At 37.7% G+C, this 21,759-nt stretch overlaps 2 protein-coding genes across 3 annotated transcripts; one reads left to right on the forward strand and one right to left on the reverse strand.

The window, feature by feature from the left end:
- The first annotated feature begins 582 nt into the window (after window positions 1-582).
- LOC110920089 lies at window positions 583-1,305 on the forward strand. Its single transcript, XM_022164325.1, has one exon. It carries the CDS (start codon window positions 583-585, stop codon window positions 1,303-1,305), a length of 723 nt encoding a protein of 240 aa, XP_022020017.1.
- Window positions 1,306-5,585: 4,280 nt separating this feature from the next.
- Window positions 5,586-15,717, reverse strand: LOC110918195 (protein transport protein SEC31 homolog B). Of its 2 annotated transcripts, none has more exons than XM_022162542.2 (22): window positions 15,195-15,717; window positions 14,083-14,137; window positions 13,831-13,953; window positions 12,834-12,930; window positions 12,693-12,729; window positions 12,489-12,594; window positions 12,335-12,392; window positions 12,143-12,240; window positions 11,917-12,036; window positions 11,276-11,318; window positions 10,839-10,945; window positions 10,638-10,765; window positions 9,251-9,791; window positions 7,964-8,056; window positions 7,696-7,881; window positions 7,390-7,603; window positions 7,186-7,298; window positions 6,995-7,102; window positions 6,776-6,904; window positions 6,423-6,681; window positions 6,078-6,316; window positions 5,586-5,958 (listed from the first exon to the last, which is right to left on the reverse strand). In XM_022162542.2, exons 1-22 carry the CDS (start codon window positions 15,521-15,523, stop codon window positions 5,869-5,871), a joined length of 3,273 nt encoding a protein of 1,090 aa, XP_022018234.1. In that variant the 5' UTR covers window positions 15,524-15,717; the 3' UTR covers window positions 5,586-5,868. The 2 variants fall into 2 exon arrangements, with proteins under 2 accessions (XP_022018234.1, XP_022018233.1); XM_022162541.2 differs by having other exon boundaries at window positions 6,423-6,687; window positions 15,195-15,710.
- Window positions 15,718-21,759: the final 6,042 nt, after the last annotated feature.

Raw genomic sequence — 21,759 nt, forward strand, 5'->3', positions numbered from 1 at the left:
ATTGGAAGAACAAGCTTCTGTCATTTGCTGGTAGACTTCAACTGATTATTTCGGTATTGTCTTCTATGTATATCTATTGGTCTTCGGTTTTTATCTTGCCTTCTCGGGTTATTTTGGAGTTGGAAGCTAAAATGCGAAACTTTTTATGGGCTCAGTCTTCTTTTAATAGTGGGAAAGCTAAGGTTGCTTGGAAATCTATATGTGTTCCTAAACATGAAGGGGGCTGGGGATTCGTCGGATTGGTGATGTGAATAAAGCGCTCATGGCATTTCATATTTGAGCATTGTTACTAAGCGAAACTCTCTTTGGGTTGACTGGATCCATTCTTATCGGCTGAAAAGCCGTACTTTTTGGGATTGCAAGGTTGTTACGAATTGCTGTTGGAGTTGGAGAAAGCTCCTCCAGTTGCGGTCAGTTTTTAGAAGATACATTTGGACCAGAATCGATAATGGCAAGAGTACCTCGGCCTGGTATGATAATTGGTGTAATAGTGGGCCGCGATGTGAGTTCTTAACTCCGAGAGTTATTACCAGAGCTGGTTTTAATCTTCATGACAGGGTGGAGAACATTTATGGTGATGGTATGTGGCTTTTACCGGAGGCTTGGAGAGACTTATACCGTGTTCTTAATCAAATTGATCTCGTACAAGTTAATCCGGATGTTAGCGACCAGGTTTTTTGGAAAGATGGTAATGATCTAAATAATTTCTCGTCTTCGGGAGTATGGAATTCGATCAGAACCAGGGAGGCCGATGTGGATTGGTTTAAGATTGTTTGGTTCTCTCAATGTATCCCGAGGCATGCTTTCTTAATGTGGCTTATCATGCGTGGTAAGCTCTTGACTCAAGATAAAATTTTACAATGGGATTTTGCGAGACGAAAAAACATGAATATGATGTGTTGCTTGTTATGCTATGCGGATGTTGATTCTCATGCCCATCTCTTCTTTGAATGCAAATTTTCATCCCAAGTTTGGTGTTCGGTCAGAAATAAAGGGGGTATGGCTTCAGTGGGTTCTAAATGGGATACTATTGTTGCTTGGCTTTCGTCTCGGGCCAGTTCGAAGTCTGCCATCAATTTTGTTAGTAGAATTGTTGTTGCGACGACGGCGTACATAGTTTGGCAGGAACAGAATGCTAGACTGTTCAAGAACCATGCGAGACCGCCTGATGTGTTATGTGAGATAATTCTAGCTACGGTTCGTTACAAGTTAATGGGTTTGAAGTTCAAACACACGGTTAGAGTGAGGAGCTTGCTGGATGATTGGGGGATTCATGGAGATAGCGTCATCGATAATGGCGGTTGATTAGAGACTAATTTGTTTGTTTTTTCTAGATATTTGTCTCGTTGGTCTACTTTGGTGGTGTTTTTTCTTGTTTCTCTTTTGTTTCACATTCAAAGGGGTTTGTCCTGTGTTTGAACTAGTGGGGGTTTTTCCTCACTGCTTGTTTTGATTTGGTTGTGAATATATACAATCACCGGGGTAACCGTTTGCCAAAAAAAAAGACTTTGGACTAGAACAACTTGACGTAAAGACATGTCTTATGGTGAACTTGAAAAGCAGATCTTATATGAGAAGCACAAAGTTTGTTTGATAAAGAATTATTTTATTTTATTTTTTTGTGAAAAGGAAAAGGAAATATTAAAAAGGAAAGAAGGCCCATGAATGTCATGGTTTAATCCATGTAAACCATAGTGGATGAGAGAAGGGGTGGTGTAACAATTCATTAATGGTCCTACGTGTTGATTGATGACCCAACCCATGCCCCCACACCCTTCGGTTTAATAGCACAAGACAATTTATAAGAGTGGAAGGGGTACTCAAACACATAGGAAGTGATAAACTCTTCACTTAGCCAATCATCTCATGTCATGTCAACTTCCCTCTTCACTCCTCATTTTGCACTAAATCACTAGAGGTGCTTAACCCAAACAATTTTTTCTTTAAAAAAAATAAATATAAATAAATAAATATGTGATTGGTTGGAAGAAAGTGGGACCCAGCATTAATCCCCTCTCTCCTCAGTGACTAGTCACCGTTCATGCTCTTCACCGCACACCGAAACAGAGTCGGCGCCCCGATACACTCGCGAAGGGCGCCTACTCCTCCCTAAGTACAAGATTCTTTTTTAACATATAAATAGAAAAATTACTTGAATATCAGGAATTCATGAAAATTTACAAAAAAAAAAAATGACCGAATTTTTTGTATTATGTTTTGCCAAAACAACAAATTACAAAAAAAAAAAAAAAAAAAAAAAAAAAAAAAAAGTGACAGGTAAACGGAAACAAGTTGCGCGCAACCCCCTTTTAGATAGCAAAACTGATCATACTGAAGACAACTATGGATCTTAGGGGTCGAGAAATTACCATACACAACCTTCTGGACCCTGTTGAGGAATTCCACGGGCTCTGGGCTAGGGAACCAAAAGTATCAAAGTAAAGGGGATAAACGCATGTTGATTTTCTAAACAAGTTTTCACGTGTTTAGCGATTTTGCCTGATTCCAACTTCAACACCACTTGGCTAGCAACAAACTCATTGTCCCCGAGCCCAACAAGGGGGACACTCCTGTAAAGTCTACACAAGCATGTTTCCCCTTGCCCACCCTAACACAAGAATATCAATTGGCCGAAGAGTAGGCCTCCCATCAAGCGGATCCGTCAAAAAGTTCACCGTAGCCTCCTTTTTAGCCGAAATCCCTACCCATTTTAGAACAATAAAACATCACATGTAACTCCTTGCAATGAACCGCATACTCACCAAAAGTATCTAAACAAACCTTGCGGAAAACTAAGCAATGCTCGTCAACCAGAAATAGAGGGATCATTTACCGGTACATAAGGATTGCCCAGTACACCACAACTGACATGTGTTGGCCCAATCCTTCAATGGGGATGACTGTCAGAAAATCTTGAGCAAGAGGGGCTCGAATTCATCAAACACCGTTTTTGGTGAGGAGATAGATCAAACTTCTCACTCATACTCTGGACGGGTTCTACTAAATAGGGCACTCGCCAAAGCATCTGGGATTTAGGGGGCATGTTCTCATTAGAGAAACTGCCAAGATCAAAATCGGGAAGGGAAAGCATATATCAAAATATGTGGTACAATATCTCTCATTATTTTTAAAGAAGCAAATATGACAGTTATGCTTTTTTACAGGATATTCATCACTAAAACTATTATATGTAGATGCACATGATAAACATGAGGTTGATGCAACTAAGGAAACACTTGAGGTAGAGTTTGATATCAAAGAATCAGGAAATGTCAAAAATATATTTTTGAATAGAGATCCAAAGAACCTGATAATTATTCTGTTGTATATATTATCTCCAGGATAGTCAGAGCAATACCATGAAAACAAGTTTTAAAGTGTGCGAAGTAAACCTAGACCCTTGATGAAAACAAATAAAACACAATGACAATTTCATATTTAGCTGAAAATGGCAAAAAAGTAGAAACCCACAAATGCTGAGTTTTTATCTTGTACCACAATTTTTTTAGGCACATAACTTTTCTATACTTCATTAGTTTTCTAATATACATTGATATGCCATCATTTATACATATTTTTAGTGTATATCTGTCCTCATATTTGACCTCTTTGGATGCATTTTCACATGATTTGATACTTAATAGTTTCCTTGGTAAAACGGATGTAGCATTGGCTTCCCGATAATAAACGAGCCAAAGACAGGAGAAAATCCAAGAAAATCACCAAGTCAAGCCAAGCATGACTGAGTATCAAGGATGCACACCCGTGACACTCTAAAGGTGGCCTTAGAAACCAACTCCAATAGACGAACGGTCGTGGCAACAAGGTGCAGGGACATGCCAATCAGTGGCGAAGCTTGAAAAAAAAGTTCGGGGGGGTCGGAAGGTAACGGACCTAAAAAAAAATTTCAGGTGTATGTTCGGATCGGACGTCGGTGATTCGATTCAGGTCGGGTCGGGTCAAACATTAATATCAAATAAAAAAACGTTCTCAAACATTAAAACGTAAACATTGTTTAACAAACAAACGAACAAAGACACCAAAATTTTAAAAAAGAGAGAGGAAGGTGAGCACCCGGTTCTCCTGGATGAGAATTATAGTTCTGCCCGTCTTCCCCATAGCATAATCTAATAACAAAACAAGTTAACAAATCACCCTAAATTTCAAACTCTAATTTATATCTAAATCAAATCACAATAAGATTAAACAAATAAAATTAGACATAGTCACAGAAATATTCAACAAGTTTAGGGCACAAATTCGGACCAATTTCACCCGTAATTTCAACCTAAATCACATAATTTGCAGCCCTACATTAAACCTAAAGATAAAAAACACATACCTTTAACCTTATGAAGATTGAGGAAGTCGTACAAGACCACAACAACGAGCAGCGTTTTGGCTTCTGTTCTTGAACAAGAAGCTGAAGTCAAACAGTTCTGGAACCTGCGTTTTCCCCCTTCCGCAGTTATGTCCCAAAGTAAACGAATTTGGGTTTTTTTTTTATAGGGTGGGCTTTTAAGTTGGGCTATATAATTATTTGATTTGGGTTATATAATATATAATATTCTACCAAATATAATGATTTGGGCTATAATATTTGGGCTAATTAAATATTTTTTTGGGCTATATAAATAAAAAAAAATTAAAACTGGGGGGTCGAAATTATATATATCTATTTTTTTATAAAACCGGGGGGTCGAAAACGTATATACCTACAAAATCCTATACGAAACGTACATATATAACACTACTGGCCGAAAAGTTTGGGGGGTCGGGCGCCCCCTCCTGCCCCTTAAATCCTTACCTGATGCCAACCAAAAGCGTTGACTCCACCCGTGCCTCCTGCACAAACGCTTGACCGTGCCAACTAAATCTGAGGAATTGTATAAGCGTGGCATGCGTCAAGATAATGGCACGGCCATGCATATGGCCAGAATTTTGCCTATAATTTGAAGCTCTCACCACATTTCAAACCAGTGTCGAAGCTTGAGGTTTTCGACGGGGGGTCGAAAACGTATATACCCAAAAAAATTCTATAGAACCGGGGTTCGAAAACATATATATCCAAAAATTTCTATACGAAACTACATATATAATGCTACTGAGTGAAAACCTCGAGGGGTCGGACCCCACGGGCCCCTTGAAAACTACGCCCCTGCTTCAAACATCCATCCACAATCCCCTTCCACCCCATTCTACCCCTAGGTTCAAGCTCCTAATGTCGTATAAATTCATCTGCCCACTTTTAGTCTCAAGTCGTATATGATTCCAACTGTTTACTCATTTGATCCTTAATAGATCTTGGCTTTTACGATTAATTCTTCTAAACCGGTCACTTTTCACTTTACTAAGAAAAGGCATGCCGAGTGAGCGAGACCATATCCGTAATTTTCCAAAAGAAATGAAAAAGTGAACTATTATAATTAGATGAAAACAATAGTAGTTATGTGGCAATTAACAAAGCCCAAAGTATCAATGGATGATTGTGGAGAAATGGCTTGCTTCTGTATACAAAATTTTAAAAAAAACATTTCAACAATTTTTTCTCAAATTGAACTTCATATAGATGACTGAACAAAAACTAAAATCTCAAAACTTGTAACATCTATTAATTGAGAAAACCAACCAATTCTAGCCTCCATACACCATAAATCATTCAATGTCCTTGACTGCTTTATAAAAATCAAACAAAACAAGAAATAATTAATGAAGCCGAGCAATGTCCTCGGGTAGGGAAAATGAAATGACAAGTAAAATCCGCTAGACGATTATACGATCAAGTTCTTGTGTACAAGAAGGCAACAGATATAAGCATATTCAACCATGATTATGGAAGAATAACATGCTTGCAACTGTGAGCATCGTTTATCTCACATTTTGCCTGGTCTTGATCATTCGCTTCAGAGTTGCTAACCAGAAGCTGCACTCATCCCAGTCACTTGTCGTAAGATCCACCTTTTACAAAAAAAAAAAAAAAAAAAAAAAAAAAAAAAAAAAAATTATAATTAAAAAAAACATTGTTATAACTAAAACTTGAATAACTGAATTGTAATCTCTAGAGTTTAAAACAATACCTGAATTTTGAGAGCAGTAGCAAAATCACCACGATCCAACGACTGACAAAGCTGCACAAGCTTTTCAGCAGCATTCTTTGATATATCACCACTATTTAGCTTCGCAAACAAGGCACCAATTTTCTTGGAGTTATCATCGATTTCCCGCCGCTTAGCTGGCGCAGCGTTTGACCCTCCCAATGCTTCTGATGTCTCATTGAAAAGTCTTGTCAGAGTTCCAATAACTCCCCTTTGCTGGGCTGAAAACAAAACGGTCAACGTTACCAACATAATAAAAACATAACACGAAAAGCTATAAAATCAAAAGGAGAAAAAAAGAGAGAAACATTGATATTAGTATATTACCAGGTACATTTGACACATCAGCTGTCTGTACAGTTGGAGGAGCGGCAGGAGGGGCGGAAGGCGGTGGAGGAGTAGACGGTTGCATTTGAGTAGAGGAAGGTCTTTGTAATCCTGTATTATTAACGGGCATAAACCCCCTGACTGGTGGTGTCACACCGTGTGATATCTTCGGCCCGGTGGTTGCAACCATTGGAGACGGAACGGGCCCAAGTGAAACAGGCCCAGGTGGTCCAGGTTGGTAAACAGGATTAGCATTCCCCTGAGACTAAATTATTAGCAGATAGCCCGATATTATACAATCTAGTAACAACAATCAAGAAGCAGAAAAAAAAAAGTTGTGTATATATACATACAGGGTATAACTGGGAACCCAAAGTGGGAGGCTGCTGGTATTGATCAGCGTTTCTCATAACAGGAGGTGTTGTCGGAACAAAGACTTTCGGTGCAGGCTGAGTTGTCACTGGAGGTGGATTAAATCCCGCCTAAAAAACATCTCACATATAATATTACTAATCCAACTTTCCATATTATAATACATATATTTATATACAAGTGTTCAATTATTTACGTACAGGTGGAACATGCGCTGCAGGAGTTGGAACAAACAGAGAAGGTTGTTGCGGCTGTTGATATTGAGTATTGTATAAAGGTTCAGATGGTTGTTGGTAAGAGCTCCCATCCTGCATGGTTTTCTGTAATTGAATATACGGGTTTTCTATATGTATAATATTTTTATTAGATGAGAGACTATGAAAAAAAATACCTGATAATAGTTTCTAGAAGGTTCAACAGAGTTTGTTTGCTGGTGTGTACCATACACAGCTCCCATTTGTGGTTGAGTGTGAACATAATCTGTAGACCGTGTTGTCTCTTTCTCTGAATAAACAGAAATACAAAGATTTAAAGAAACATGAACGAAAAAAAGTCCCTGGTTTATTTGAAAGTATAAATATATATATATATATACCTGGTTCAGATGAGAGTGCGATACGATCTCTTAAAATAACAAGTTCAGGGGATAAATCTTCAGTGCCCATTAGTTTCAAATATTCCATAGCTGTGGTCAAAAGTCCTTGACTTGCTAATATTTCAGCATATTTTTCAACAAGTTTGCATAAAGAAGCACTGAATCTCTTCTGACCAGTTGCTAAAGCAAGAACCACCGTCTTTTCCATTAAATCCTAATATAAAAAATATATAATCAACCTTTCGTTATTACTTTTCACATGAAAAATAAATAAATAAATAAATAAGCATAAGGTAGTATGATTACCTGAAGAAGGTCAACATAGGATTCACCCTTGTGTTCACCAGTAACGTTCTTTGACCAAATTTCAACTGTTTTATCAATGTTGCCAGCACATATGTAACAAAGAGTTGCAGCTAGTGTATTACCAGAAGCCACAAGCCTAGCTGCAAGGGTGTCACAAAGTAAAGTCCATTCCTCCCTTTGGGCAAACTGCGAATGCATATGTGTAATTAATCAATGGTAATTACAACAGGCATGACTAGAAGAGTAATTATAACTCTACGAAACTTACAGTGCATAGAAGAGCTAGTGTTTCCTTCCAGGATTTCAGGGGCCTGGTATTTACCAGACTAACTAAGTCATTATTTACCATTGCAGCAACAACCTGTTGAAGAAAAACATACACATACTCAACTGAACCACAGAGGTCAAAAAACTCATAAATATTTTATATAATTAAGAGAACAAAATACATAAAATACAAATGTGTTTTCATTTGTCCCACTTTAATCATTGTTCTCAAGAAAATACCACATGGGTCTAGGTCTAGGTCTAGGTACTAGGCCTGTAAACGAACCAAACGTTCATGAACTGTTCGTGAACTGTTCGTGAACTTGTTCGGCAGGAAGTTTATTTATGTTTATTTATTTAATAAATGAACGAACATGAACACAACTTTTTGTTCATTCAATTAAACAAACAAACATAGACACACGTTTTGTTCGTTCATTTATGTTCGTGAACGTCCGTTTATGTTGATTCATTTATATTCGTTTATTTACATTTGTATGTGCGTTCGTTAATATTTGTTCGTTTATGTTCATTTCAAGTTAAACACATAAGTAGTTATATTTATTTATATAAATATTAAACATAAAAGGAACTTTCTACTACTTACATAAATATAATTAGTTGGTAATTGGACTTTCTAGTAATAAAAATGAGGTTTCCAATGGAATTTATAATTAATCACTAATTTATATTAAAAATTACTGTAGGTTTGTTTATGTTTAGTCAATTATAGTCATTTGTGTTCATTTATGTTTACTTAATTATGTTCGTTTGTGTTGTTTATTGTTTGTTAAATTATGTTCATTTAAGTTTGTTTGTTTATGTTCGTTTATGTTTGTGAACTGTTCATTTAGGTTTTAAACGAACGAACATGACCATTTTCTTAATAAACGAACATGAACTAGAAAAATGTGTTCGATTATATGTTCGTGTTCGGTTAAATGAACAAACACGAACATGCCTCTGTACGTGTTCATTTGGTTCATTTACAGGCCTACATGGGTCATTAGAAAAAAGGGTATTTTGTTCCACTTAGTTCACCCGGTTTACCACCTGATGACAGATAGACACTAACAGTACTCTGATGACATGGCGCTTGTTATTGTTTACTTTTTGTTCCAGTTGGATCATTCAGTAAACGACATGTCAGTGCGTCAACCAATCAACAGGTTACCGAATGATGTTAGTGGAACAAGAAACCGGCTTTTAATGACCCACATGCATTCTAGTATTTTATGTAATTTATCATAACATTTAAGGCAGAGAGAAGATGAAAAGGGGTATAAACCTTAAGGTAAGGAGAACGATTCTTCTTTAGGTATTGATCGCGTGTGGTCTCCCAAAGGGAAGCACCGCCAACCTGTGCGATAACTAAAGCATCAGCCATCTTATCTGCAGCTATGCACTGTGCAACAGCTCCCTTATAATCCCCAACAACCAAAGCGCGTTGTACAGCATCGTTAAACGAAGGGTCATTGGTCCCCACATGTAAATCACTTTCCTTAGGTGATTCTTCGAAATTAGGAACGTATTCTTCAGCGTTTTTGCCAGGAGTTGAGACGGGTGTATCACATTTAGGACTTGGAAGATTGTTGAAGAAATCTTCGCCATTATCAATTGGTGTTTGGTTGCCACCGATAAATGCTTCTTTATTTGTTTCTTGTTCTTCGAAGTTTAGAGAACTTATTTCTTGAGATAACTCTTGCACATCCTCATTCGCTTCTGCGGGTAATGTAAAGCCAAGGTGGTTCAAAAGCTTCGATCTTGCGGTCCCGTCATCTTCAAACATCACTTTCAAAAATCCCCATGTTTCTTTTTCCTCCTCAGATCTGCTCACACAACAAAACAAATTCAAGGGTTGGGTAACAGGTAAAAACAGGCAATTTTCAATCCGGGAAACGAACACAAACAGAAACCAAAAAAAAACAATTTAGCCGAAACGAAAAAAACTGAACTGAAATTTACGGTTCAGTTATGGTTTTAATTTTTTTGAAAACCAAAAAAAACCAAACCAAACCGAATAATCTAAAAAATAATTTTTTTAATGTTTGTTATATATTGATTTAAGAATTATTAGTTTTATTCTTGAATGTTAAGTATTTTTAATAAAAACATTAAACATGTTTATCTATCTTTGAAATGATTTATCCATTGCCTACAAGAAATAACAAAATTCAACATATAAATTTAATGATTTTTAAAGTAAAAGAAAATATCTTAATAAAAACTTTGGAGAAACATAAAACTAGATTGGAAGGTCAGTTTTATGTGAACATTATTAATTAAAATGGTTAAATATGATAACTTAAATATAAAAATCTAAGAAAGATTCTTGAATCTGGATTATGCTTTTTATTTTGTATCTTACGACGTAATTTTGTTCCAAAAGCCAAAAAAAAACCACACCGTTGCTAAAACCGAAAAAAACAGAAACCGAAACCAAACGGTTTTCAATAACCGAAAACCGAACATTTCGGTTACGGTTTCGGTTTTACCATATAGCCGAACCAAACCGTGCACACCCCTACCAGGTAGAAATGGGCGATGGGTTTACCTCTAGACACCTTTTAGTCTATTTTTTATTTTTATACATACGTCTGAAATTAGAAAGAAAAGAAAACAGCCTAAATCAACACATTAAAATAAACGGGTTGAGATATCTAGTGGAAACTTACTCAGACTCTTGAGATTTTTTGTCACAAAGAAGCCTTAACGTAGATCTATCTCCACTTCTCATTGCATCTTCAAATTCAGATGAAGTAGTCACTAAATTGTGCTCGGTAACCAAGTCATGCACATTAACCTGAAGAACAAGATAGTTGGATAACCAAAAGAAACTTGCATACTAAATAGACAAGCAGTGCAAATACGAATACCTCTGATGGTCCAGAAGAGCCAGTTGAGTGAAAAGAAACAAGCTTTCCACCAAAACCAAAAGATACTCCAGCTTTACGTTGATACCATTTCGGGGCTTTTAATGGTGCTGCATAACACGAACCAGATATAAACAATGGTTTAGAATAGTTTAAATAGTTATAATTGACTATAATAACAAAAAGTATGCTGTATAAACAAGGGCGTAGCTTTGTGGGGGCGGGAGGGGCCGCCCGACCCCCCGAACTTTTCACTCAGTAGAGGAGAGTATGTAATTTTCGTATAGAAATTTTTGGGTATATACGTTTTTGACACCCGGTTTTATATAACTTTTTGGTATATACGTCTTCGACCCCCCGGTCGGAAATCTCAAGCTTCGCCACTGTGTATAAATAGTTAAATACATAAAATGTCATAACATTATATAGAGCCACATTACCTGAACCATAATAATTCGCACCAGCACCGTATCGTGCACAAGCCTAAGGAAAAAAACGTAATTTAAAAGGTTAGTATATAAACTTCCTGATTTCGACATGGTCAGAAGCAAATATGATTGTTGAAATTATGGGTGGAGTAAAATGCCATTTTCGTCCCTGAGGTTTGACCAGTTTTGTGACTTTCGTCCAAAAGTTTTTTTTTCGCATCTGGATCCAAAAGGTTTGGAATCATGCCATTTTCATCCGGCTCATTAACTCTATCCATTTTTCTCCGTTAAGTCAAGGGGTATTTCCGTCTTTTTTGTTAACTTAACAGGGCGATTAGGTCTTTTTCACTTTATGTACAAGCATTTAGCATAGTGTACAAGTATTCAAAATACTGAATTGCCCTTTAAGTTAACAGAAAAGACAGAAACACCCCTGACTTAAGGGAGAAAAATAGATGGAGTTAACGAGCCGGATGAAAATGGCAAGATTTCAAACCTTTTGGATCCAGATGCGGAAAAACAAACCTTTTCACGAAAGTCGCAAAACTGGCCAAACCTCGGGGACGAAAATGGCATTTTACTCTTATGAGTGTGGAAGTACCATGGTATTGCAAGAAAAATCAAGATATAAAAAGACGTGGATGGGTAGGTACCTCAATATTATAAATGCCAATTTTCCCATCAAAAGAAGAAGCCGATATGATCCCTGGTATCTTTGGATACCAGTGAACGTCAAAATTCCAGTTGGTGCCAGCTGGAAGTTCAGATACGATCTATATCAAGAGATAAATAAGTTAGACGCCAAAAGAACCAGAAATTACCATAAGATATTTACAAGTAAAACCATTATAGATTTAAACTAACAGAAAGATAACAGACCTCAGCAGAGTTGGTGTCCCAGCAAATAGTACGGTTATCTTTGGCACATGTAAGCAAATACGAGCTGTCACTGGGACACCATGACATAGCAACGACACCTGTTACACCATATTGTCGAAAAGATTAGTTAAAAAGTAACACCATCAAAAGATACATAACTGCAAACTAAAATCATTATCACATATAGCATACCTTTATCGTGACCTACCAACTCTCGCAGTGGTGACATTGTGTTACGCATATCCCATATCTGCATGCCAAAACAAAGGTTATATTTATATTACAAGAATAATATAATAAATTGGGGAATTATTCGACATATAAAATATAAAGCCTAACTCATTACCCTCAAAGAAGGTGAACTATCATCATCTGAAGCAACAATCAGCTGAGTGGCAAAATCAGGATGCCACTGTAAAACAGAGCATCGTCTTCTAACTGAATCTGAAAAACTGTATATTGAAAATCATGCATTATTCTTTAACAGTTCAGATATGAGATACCTAACATATGAATTAATTGGTTTTTGTATCCAAGTCCATATGTTTACCTTATAATTGGTTTTTGCTTCCTGAGGTCCCAAACCACTGAAACAAAACAACAGTATAATGTAAATATCTCTAAACATATATTAGCTTAATAAATAAATAAATAAATAAGTAGATATTGATGTTTATGTTTATGTCCATACCAGTTGTCCCATTAATAGAGGTGGATGCCAATATGGGCTGAACTTTCCTGTTCCACGATAAGAAAGAGATCTCACCCTGTTTAGCTGATGCACTTCCCTGCATGTAGAGGTTTATTATATATCTAAAATATGGTTAAAGTGCACAAATACTAAAAGAAAATATTATTTCTCTTACGTTCCAACTTTTTTCTGTCTTTATGCTAACCAAAGTGCCTAACAAGATCTTTTAGTAGCTAAAACTGTGCTTGTAGAAATGAATATTTCACTTCTTTTAGAAATTTAGGTGTTGTGTGTCAAAAAGTAGTATTTCAGAGTTTCATCTGATACGAGTTGGTGAAACTAAACAAGAACAAGCCTTTTATACCAACTGAATTGGTTTTAAAACGCGTGATGCATTTTGATCCCAAAAGCCGATGCGCATTGCGTGATGCGCGCGCATCACGTATGCAAGGCGTTTGTTATTTAAAAAATTATTATTTATAGATAATATCTTAACTTGTTAACTTTAAACACTAAAAACTTAGAGATAAAATAAATAAATACATAAAAATTGCTCTAGTACCATAAAAGAAGTTCAATATAACCAAAATAAGCCTTGAACTCTTATGTGTGTGTACAAGTAGCCTATGCAAAAGGCACATTTAATCTATGTAGGAACTAACTTAACAACTTCTATCAGCTCATTGTACAAGCTTATTAAGCACACTGTACAATTTTACTCTATAGTGGTCGATTTCAAAAAAAAAACGTGCGCATCATGCGAGCGCATTATGTGATTTAGAGCGCATCATGGTGCGCACATTTTAAAACCAAGAATGGAGTGAATAAAATATATATGCAGCATACACAAAAATACTAGATATATTCTCTTTTAACCAAAGATTGTAACCAGGCAATATTCCTTGTATGAACTTGTGCTATAAACCGGAAGTTTGCAATTATTTTAACGTATAATGTAGACCGACAGTGTCAGAATATTAGTATCCTTATTCCTTACCTTGAGGGGAGGAAAATGTGTAGGTTCTGCTGGTTTTGCGATATCCCATATACAGATTTCCCCTTCTTCAGCACCAGAAGCTAGATGGTTTGGTGACAGACTACTAAACTCAAGACCACGAACCTAAGGGGAGAAATAAAAATTATAATTATAAAGAAAAAGTAAGAGATGTGATGCAGAGTGGCGACTTATCTCATATGCCAAGAGAATATCAAGTGTAACACTGTAACATCATAGAAATGTAAAACTTACAGGCCCTCTATGCCTTGATAGTTGTTGAATAAGAGCGCCTTCATTTTCTTCAGAACTGTAGTCAGTTAAGATAGGAGCAATAAGACTTTCATGATAATAATAATAATAATAATAATAATAATAATAATCATATTGTAGTGATTATTACTTGCCTTGGTGTCATAAGACTCATAACAAGTTAAAAAGAAGCACCATACTACAAAGCACAAGCAAAGCATTTGCAAATAGAGTGAAAGAAAAAGCTTTTCCTCTTACCAACTAGAATATAAGTGCCATGGACAACAAGACTAGATTTTTTTTCCCATTTTCATTTCCTATGACGCATCTCAATTCTAATTTGTTTAATTATCAATATCTTAGCATGTTACCACTAAAAACACCATTTTAGAATCTCGAACGATGATCAGCAGCAAGAAAATTATGCGTCTTGAACTTTTGGTATCTTTTCACAAGAAAAACATTAGATATTCCTACTCAACAAGGCTACCTCCAATTGAAACCAAAATTAAGATGCAAGAACAATTTTTACGAACAAAAGAAGCCGTCTCTGACTCTCTCTATCTTTTAAATACAAGCACCATTTCCAATTTCATTACTTTTTTGTCGCAGTTAAAAGTGGATCAATGCTAACATCATGTGCTGCCCAATATAGATATAAAGGTCATTCCTACAAAGCTTAAGAGAGAGACCTTTAACTGTAGACCATCTAAATTGCCACTACTACCTCATGAAACACGAACAAACCTCATATTAAAACTTCTAAGAAAATCAGATCTAATAACAAAAGTACATTAAATCTTATTGGCAAGTGATCTTCATAAGCTATAAATTCACAGTTAGATCCATCTTCTATCAAGAGATCCATTTAAAACTCCAAGTAGTATCAAACAGTGTTGTTAGGAAATGATCAAGTATTACATTATTTCTGATCAACTCTAGCACATTGCCAATTACACAACAATTATGCATCATATCATAAACAATCCAATCAAATCTCTCAGATTCAAATCACAAAACACAAAAAAGAACACATTATCCAAAAGATCAATCCATTAATCCACACTCCTCAAATCAAATCAAATCAAATCAATCACGAATAATAATAATTCTACCTGATAAGTATCCTTGGATTCCAGATACCGATATTTCCATCAACAAGACCACCGGCAACGAGACCGAGTGAGAATTCTTCCGAACCAGACACCGGTGATTTCCCCCAGGATAACCGATTAAACGGTTCGGAACTAGGAATAGCGCCAGCTAACGGAAGTTTACGATCGTCGGATTGGAAATCAAGCTGGAAGATCTCGAGATTCGCGGAGGAGCTGAACGACATGTCGACGGCTCCGGCCATGGTGCCGGCGGCGATGTACGGCGCATCGGGAGCGAAGGCGACCGATGCCGATCTGTTAACCTCTTTTATGCAAGCGGATGTATCCATTTTGAATCGGAATTGAGAGATCTAGGGTTAGGGTTAGGGTTGTGATCTGAGAGAGAAACAAATCTGATCTGGCTTCCGGTGTAACTATCGTGTTCGCCTTCTTCTCTCTCCTCCTCGTCTGTTACTTCAGTTGTTTCATGACTTGTTTTCGGGTTCGTTCGGGACAGGCTTCATAAAAGTACGCTCTTTGAGCCAAAAGTACTAATCCACCTTAGGTTTGCTTGTTATGTTACAATTATCATTTTCTTTTTAATTTCATAATGGCACTTGTTATGTTACATAAAGTTGTGTGTTTAAATTTTTTATTTGGGGATTGAAAAATTTTAATTTTTGTATGAAAAATAAATGGATTTTAGGATTCGTGTTTTTTGGCGGGACCGTTAAGTCAAAAAAAAAATATACGTAGAAAAGGTTGAATCATGCATGCTCGTTGTGACGTGTTTACTCGTCAAATTTGGATCGGAACGTAAAACATTATCGTAGATAATAATAATAATAATTAAAGAAAATTGGATTTTAATAATCTCAACTTTAATCTATTGGTCGGGATTAACCCAACTCAAGAAATGTTTGCATACAGTCTTAACTATGAACGTATTTTTCATTAACAATATCATACTCACCAAAACAGTTAGTTTTTGTTGATGTGGACTATTTATGTGGCAAAAAAAGTATAAGTTTTGATGGCGTGGACTGCTTACGTTTAAGTCAGCAAAAACTAACTTGATTAACTTTTAGTTAATACAAGATCGCTAATACGAAATTACTGATGGAAAATATGTTGGTCAATAAGTCAAAGTTAGGATTTTTAAAATCTAATTTTCCTACCAACAACAACAATAAGTAGTAGTTAAATAAACTTACAAAATATAAGACTTTTTAAAATTTAAATAGTGTGTGTCGCCTAGAGCAAAGAAGAAGAAGGGGAAAACCCTTTTCTTCACAAAATCAAGCAATTGGCAAGGGAATCATGACTAAATCTAATACATGAACACATAAAATCGACCATCTAAGCTTGTAAATTAAGAGGTAAGAATCAATTTGAGATTTGGTGAGTTTTGATGCCATAAGAAATGTAAAAAAAGGGTTATTCTTGTGAGATTAAGATGTTACATACCAAACGAGAGAACTCAACCCAAAAGACTAGTCTGGTGGGTGAGAGAGCTCATTTGGTATATAAACCCCACATCAGTTGCCCATACAACCTATGTGGGACAAGTCCCATACCTTGCAATGATATTAGTCCATAACAATCGACCCTCCTTAAGGGCCAACGTCCTCGTTGGTCACGGCTGGCTCTTTCTAGGCCACCACTCCGAGCCTTGTTGGTCACGGCCATGTTGGTCAGGGCTGGCTCTCTCCAGGTCACCACTCCGAGTTCTGGCTCTAATACCAATGTTACATACCAAACGAGAAAACTCAACCCAAAAGACTAGTCTGGTGGGTGAGAGAGCCCATTTGGTATATAAACCCCACATCAGTTACCCATACAACCGATGTGGGACAAGTCCCATACCTTGCAATGATATTAGTCCATAACAATTGGAGAGAGCCAGTCGTGACCAACGTGGCTGTGACCAACATGGCCGTGACCAACGAGGCTCGGAGTGGTGGCCCATGGAGTGGTGGCTTGGAAAGAGCCAGCCGTGACCAACATGGTCGTGACCAACGAGGACGTTGGTCCTTAAGGAGGGTCGATTGTTATGGACTAATATCATTGCAAGGTATGGGACTTGTCCCACATCGGTTGTATGGGCAACTGATGTGGGGTTTATATACCAAATGGGCTCTCTCACCCACCAGACTAGTCTTTTGGGTTGAGTTCTCCCGTTTGGTATGCAACATTGGTATCAGAGTCGTTCCAATCTCCGATCGGAATTACTCTTGTTATCATGACGAACATGCACAACCAAGAGGTTGACAACACCCTCAAGAATCCTGACAAGACAATCAACGAGATCCAGGCAACACTATCGGCGCTAGCGAAACAACAGGAAGAAATCTTGAAGGCAGTTACCAATAAATCGGGTCAAACAGTGGCGGCGTATTTAGCTCAGGTTTGTTGTTTTCTCCTGACGGTGCAGACTCGAAGGGTAATCGGCTCCTGAGGATCGGGAAGGTCGACTTTCCCAAGTTTTCGGGTGAAGACGTAGAGGGGTGGATCTACCGTTGCGAACACTTTTTCGCGATGGACGAGACTCCGGACGAGGTGAAACTTAGGTGCGCTGTTGTTCACTTGGAAGGGGACGCGCTCCGGTGGCATAGGGCTTACCTGCGCATACGTAATGCTACTGTATCGGAAGTTCCATGGGAAGAATATGTGAGATCTATCTCGACCCGTTTCTCTAATGCTATGTTTGAAGATCCCTTGGAAGAGCTGGCTTCCCTCAACCAAACCGGTACTCTTCATGAGCTCAACATCGCGTTCGATTCTTTGTTGAATAAGGTAAACCTCACTAAATCTCAAGCTATTAGTCTCTATCTAAAGGCCCTTAGACCGGGTATTCGGGGACCGGTTAAGATGTTTAAACCGCGCACCTTACACGAAGCATATGGGTTGGCTAAGACTCAAGTTTTGAATAACAAAAATTTGAAGGAAAAATTTAGCAAGGGTAAATGGAATGGAGGAAACACAAAGAGCTACAACAACTCCAAGATTACACCGCCAGTTAATGCTACCGAATTACCACTCTTACCTACACCTAACCAAACTAACACAACTGTTACTAAACCGACGGGAGGTCCTCGTCGTCTCTCGCCTAAGGAACTGGAAAACAAACACGCAAAGGGAGAGTGTTTTTGGTGCATGGAAAAATTTGTGCCCGGGCATAAGTGCCCACGAAACCGGAATCAAGTTTACATCATTGAAATGGAAGACGGAGATGAGGAAGAGGTGGAGGATAAACCGATAACCGAGGAAGGGGGAAAATGAAAGCCACAGATTTCGGTTCACGCATTGATGGGCATTCCGTCATACTCAACCATGCGAATACAAGGGTCTATGGGTAATCGACAGCTTCACATACTTATTGACGGTGGGTCAACCCACAACTTCCTTAAAGACCGGTTAGCGAGGAAGTATGTCATGATTTTCGGTGGAATATGCAAATTGGTTCACAGCGGACGTACTTTTATTATCGCTTGAGAGTTATGATATGATATTGGGGGTGTAATGGCTTTTGCCCTTGACTGACATTTTATGGAATTTCCAAAAAATGACCATGAAGTTTGAGGTAGAGGGTAAACAGTATGAACTTAGAGGCCTACAAAACAATTTATTTTCAGTATGTACAATGGAAAAATGGGGGGGGGTGTTGAACAAGCATTCAAGGGGTGGTGACTTGCAATTATTTGGATTACAATTGACAAATGAAGAGGCTGACAAAAATTACCATTCGAGAGTGGTTAGTTTTTCGGACGATCCACAAGACTCTCTACTGTGGAAGTCACTTGCGATGCAATACTCAGAGGTTTTTCAGGTACCAACGGGGTTGCCCCCGACACGAGCCTTTGACCATAAAATAGTATTGAAAGAGGGAACGAAACCTATAAGCTTACGACCCTATCGATACCCGGTCGTACAAAAAGATGTAATAGAAAAAACCACCCGTGAGTTGTTAGATTCAGGAATTATTCAAAATAGCCAAAGTTCGTTCGCGGCCCCGGTCGTGTTGGTAAGGAAAAAGGACGGTCAGTGGCGAATGTGTATGGATTACTGCGTACTCAATGAAGCAACAGTAAAAGATAAGTTTCCGATTCCATTAATCGATGAATTATTGGATGAATTAGGCGGAGCATCGTTTTTCTCTAAACTGGACTTAAGGTCCGGTTACCATCAGGTTCGTATGGCTCCCGAAGACGTTCATTGTGACAACTCGAGTTTCCGAGATTCCACTTTCGCATTTATTGCACGTTCACTGCTTGTTTAGTTTTTATTTGCACAATTGGTTTACTTTGTAACTGTATACGTTTTGGTTTAATAAAGTGTATTGTGATTGTGCATGGTTATGTGTTATTTTATGAAAGATTTGACAAATACATGAACTTGGTGGTGAAACTGTAAATTATATTTAGATGGGTGTACTTATGTAAAAGATGATACTTAGGGGTGAGTAGAGTAGTTAGTGAAATTCCAATCACTCTTAACCCTAACCTTCTCCCTAATCATTCACTAATCATCTCACAAACCATCATACTTATCTTCAAGACTTCTCTACAACCCTCTCTTGCAATCATCATCTTCATCATTGACACAAGCTCTTCATCACTCTTGATTCCTCTCTTTGTCTAGAATCAATCCAAGGTAATTGTTTAATGATTGTTTGTTGTTAATCGTTGATTGATTGATTCATGCTAAAACCCTAGTTCTTTATATGGTAGTTCTGTGGCTACTGATTGAATCCTGATTATTGTGAAATGATGTTAATTAGTTGTGTTATCGTATGCCCGACAATTAGATGCATGATATGTTAGAATCGTGTGATTTTGATTTGATTACTGCACTGCAAGTATGAAATTAGGGTTTTCTGGATCGTGAACACGTAACTGTTACATTGAGTTTATGTTCGTATGATTGATGCTGATCTTTGTTTTCACGTATAGTCCGAACTTCATATTGAATGGACATGGTCCGAATTTTTGACAAGGGAAACTTGTCCGAATTTTGTATTGAGAAGACATATGTCCGACCTTTAATCATGCAAATATGTCCGACCTTTAATCATGCAAATATGTCCGACCTTTGTTTAAGTTGTGATGTCCGACTTTTATAGGCTATAAGGGGTCTGACTTTGTTAAGGGAATCCTTGGGGTCCGAGTTTTATAGGATAATGTGGGATCCGACCTTTTAATGCTCATCATGGTCCGAAGTTTTTAAGGATGTTTGGTCCGAGTTTCACTAAAGCCTCCATGGTCTGAGTTTCTTTAAGTGATGTTGTCCGAATTCGTGATGGTTGTAGCATAGTCCGAACTTTTAAGGGATTTGAGGGGGGGATGTTTTAGTCCGAGTTTGTTGAAGGGATAACTTAGTCCGACTTTGATTAATTGTAATAAATAGGTCCGACCTTTGATTTGTTAATTCTATTTATTCAGTTAGCGCATTGGTTCTGATTGATGATAACTCTGTTAGACATGTAACATTTCTAGTGTATGAGCTCTGTTAAGTGCGTTGACTGTATGAAATATGTTAACTGCCTGTTAATCCTGTCAAGCATAAATGGTGCGATTTTGACTAAACTACATACGTGATATGTGATAACTGTTTAAACACACTTCGTGACATAAATGGCATGCGAACTTGAACTGATTTAATATACATGCATACTATAGGACGTGATTGATTATTCGTGAGCACATAGTTAGCATACCGAGCAAACCAAGGTGAGTTCACACAGCCAAGGCATGGGATTCCCGGGTTGGGAATTGGGTTGGAAGATTTGAATTGGATAATTACTCGTACTTACGCTATTGCTAGACTATATACCATCGTCCTCAGGTTAGTCAGGACACTTACGTAAAACCTACGTAAACTAGTATCTACCACTGTCTCCCGGGTCGGGAGGACACTTACGTAAAACCTACGTAAACTCATACCTACTACTGTCTTTCGGGTCGGAAGGACACTTACGTAAAACCTACGTAAACCCCACACGTACCACTGTCCTCGGGGAAGGGCACTCACGTAAAACCTACGTGACCTTGTACGTATTCCTGTTCTCGAGTCAAGAAGAACACACATGGTTACAATAGTCTAGTAAGGATAAACATGGGAAGCCCCCGCTAGTAATAAATATAATCATGGGAAACCCCCACTAGTAGTACATACATACATGGGAAGAAGCCCCCACCAATAGAACATACTATCGGCCCAGTAGAGCCACATGTTACAAACGAACTTACTATTACGCGTTTACTTTCTGTGAACTCGCTCAACTAGTTGTTGATCCTATGTTACATGCCTTGCAGGTCGTTAGGTACATGGAGCTTGCACTGGGAGGCGCAGTCGTTGTGGACAAGGATCGTGAATACTTTGATTTAAACTTTATGACATTGCACACTTTATTTATGATTGGGCTCTTATACATTTGCTTCCGCTAAACTTTGTGATTATACTTATGTTTTGGAACACCTTTCATATGGATTGGTTTGGTTTAAATACAATTACTTTTACTATACACATTGTTCTATATGATTGGTGGCTTGATCCTGGTCATGTCACGCCTCCAAGCGGTAGTACT

The sequence above is a fragment of the Helianthus annuus genome, chromosome 16 (genome assembly GCF_002127325.2).
Source record: "Helianthus annuus cultivar XRQ/B chromosome 16, HanXRQr2.0-SUNRISE, whole genome shotgun sequence".
NCBI classification, from domain to species: Eukaryota; Viridiplantae; Streptophyta; class Magnoliopsida; order Asterales; family Asteraceae; genus Helianthus; species Helianthus annuus.

Coding starts and splice junctions, on each gene's coding strand:
- LOC110920089 (XM_022164325.1), top strand. CDS start 583: ATGTGGCTTTTACCGGAGGCTTGGAGAGACTTATACCGTGTTCTTAAT.
- LOC110918195 (XM_022162541.2), bottom strand. CDS start 15,523: ATGGATACATCCGCTTGCATAAAAGAGGTTAACAGATCGGCATCGGTC. Junction 14,138..15,194: donor AATCCAAGGATACTTATCAG/GTAGAATTATTA, acceptor AACTGACTACAG/TTCTGAAGAAAATGAAGGCG. Junction 6,317..6,422: donor TGATGTGTCAAATGTACCTG/GTAATATACTAA, acceptor TTTTGTTTTCAG/CCCAGCAAAGGGGAGTTATT.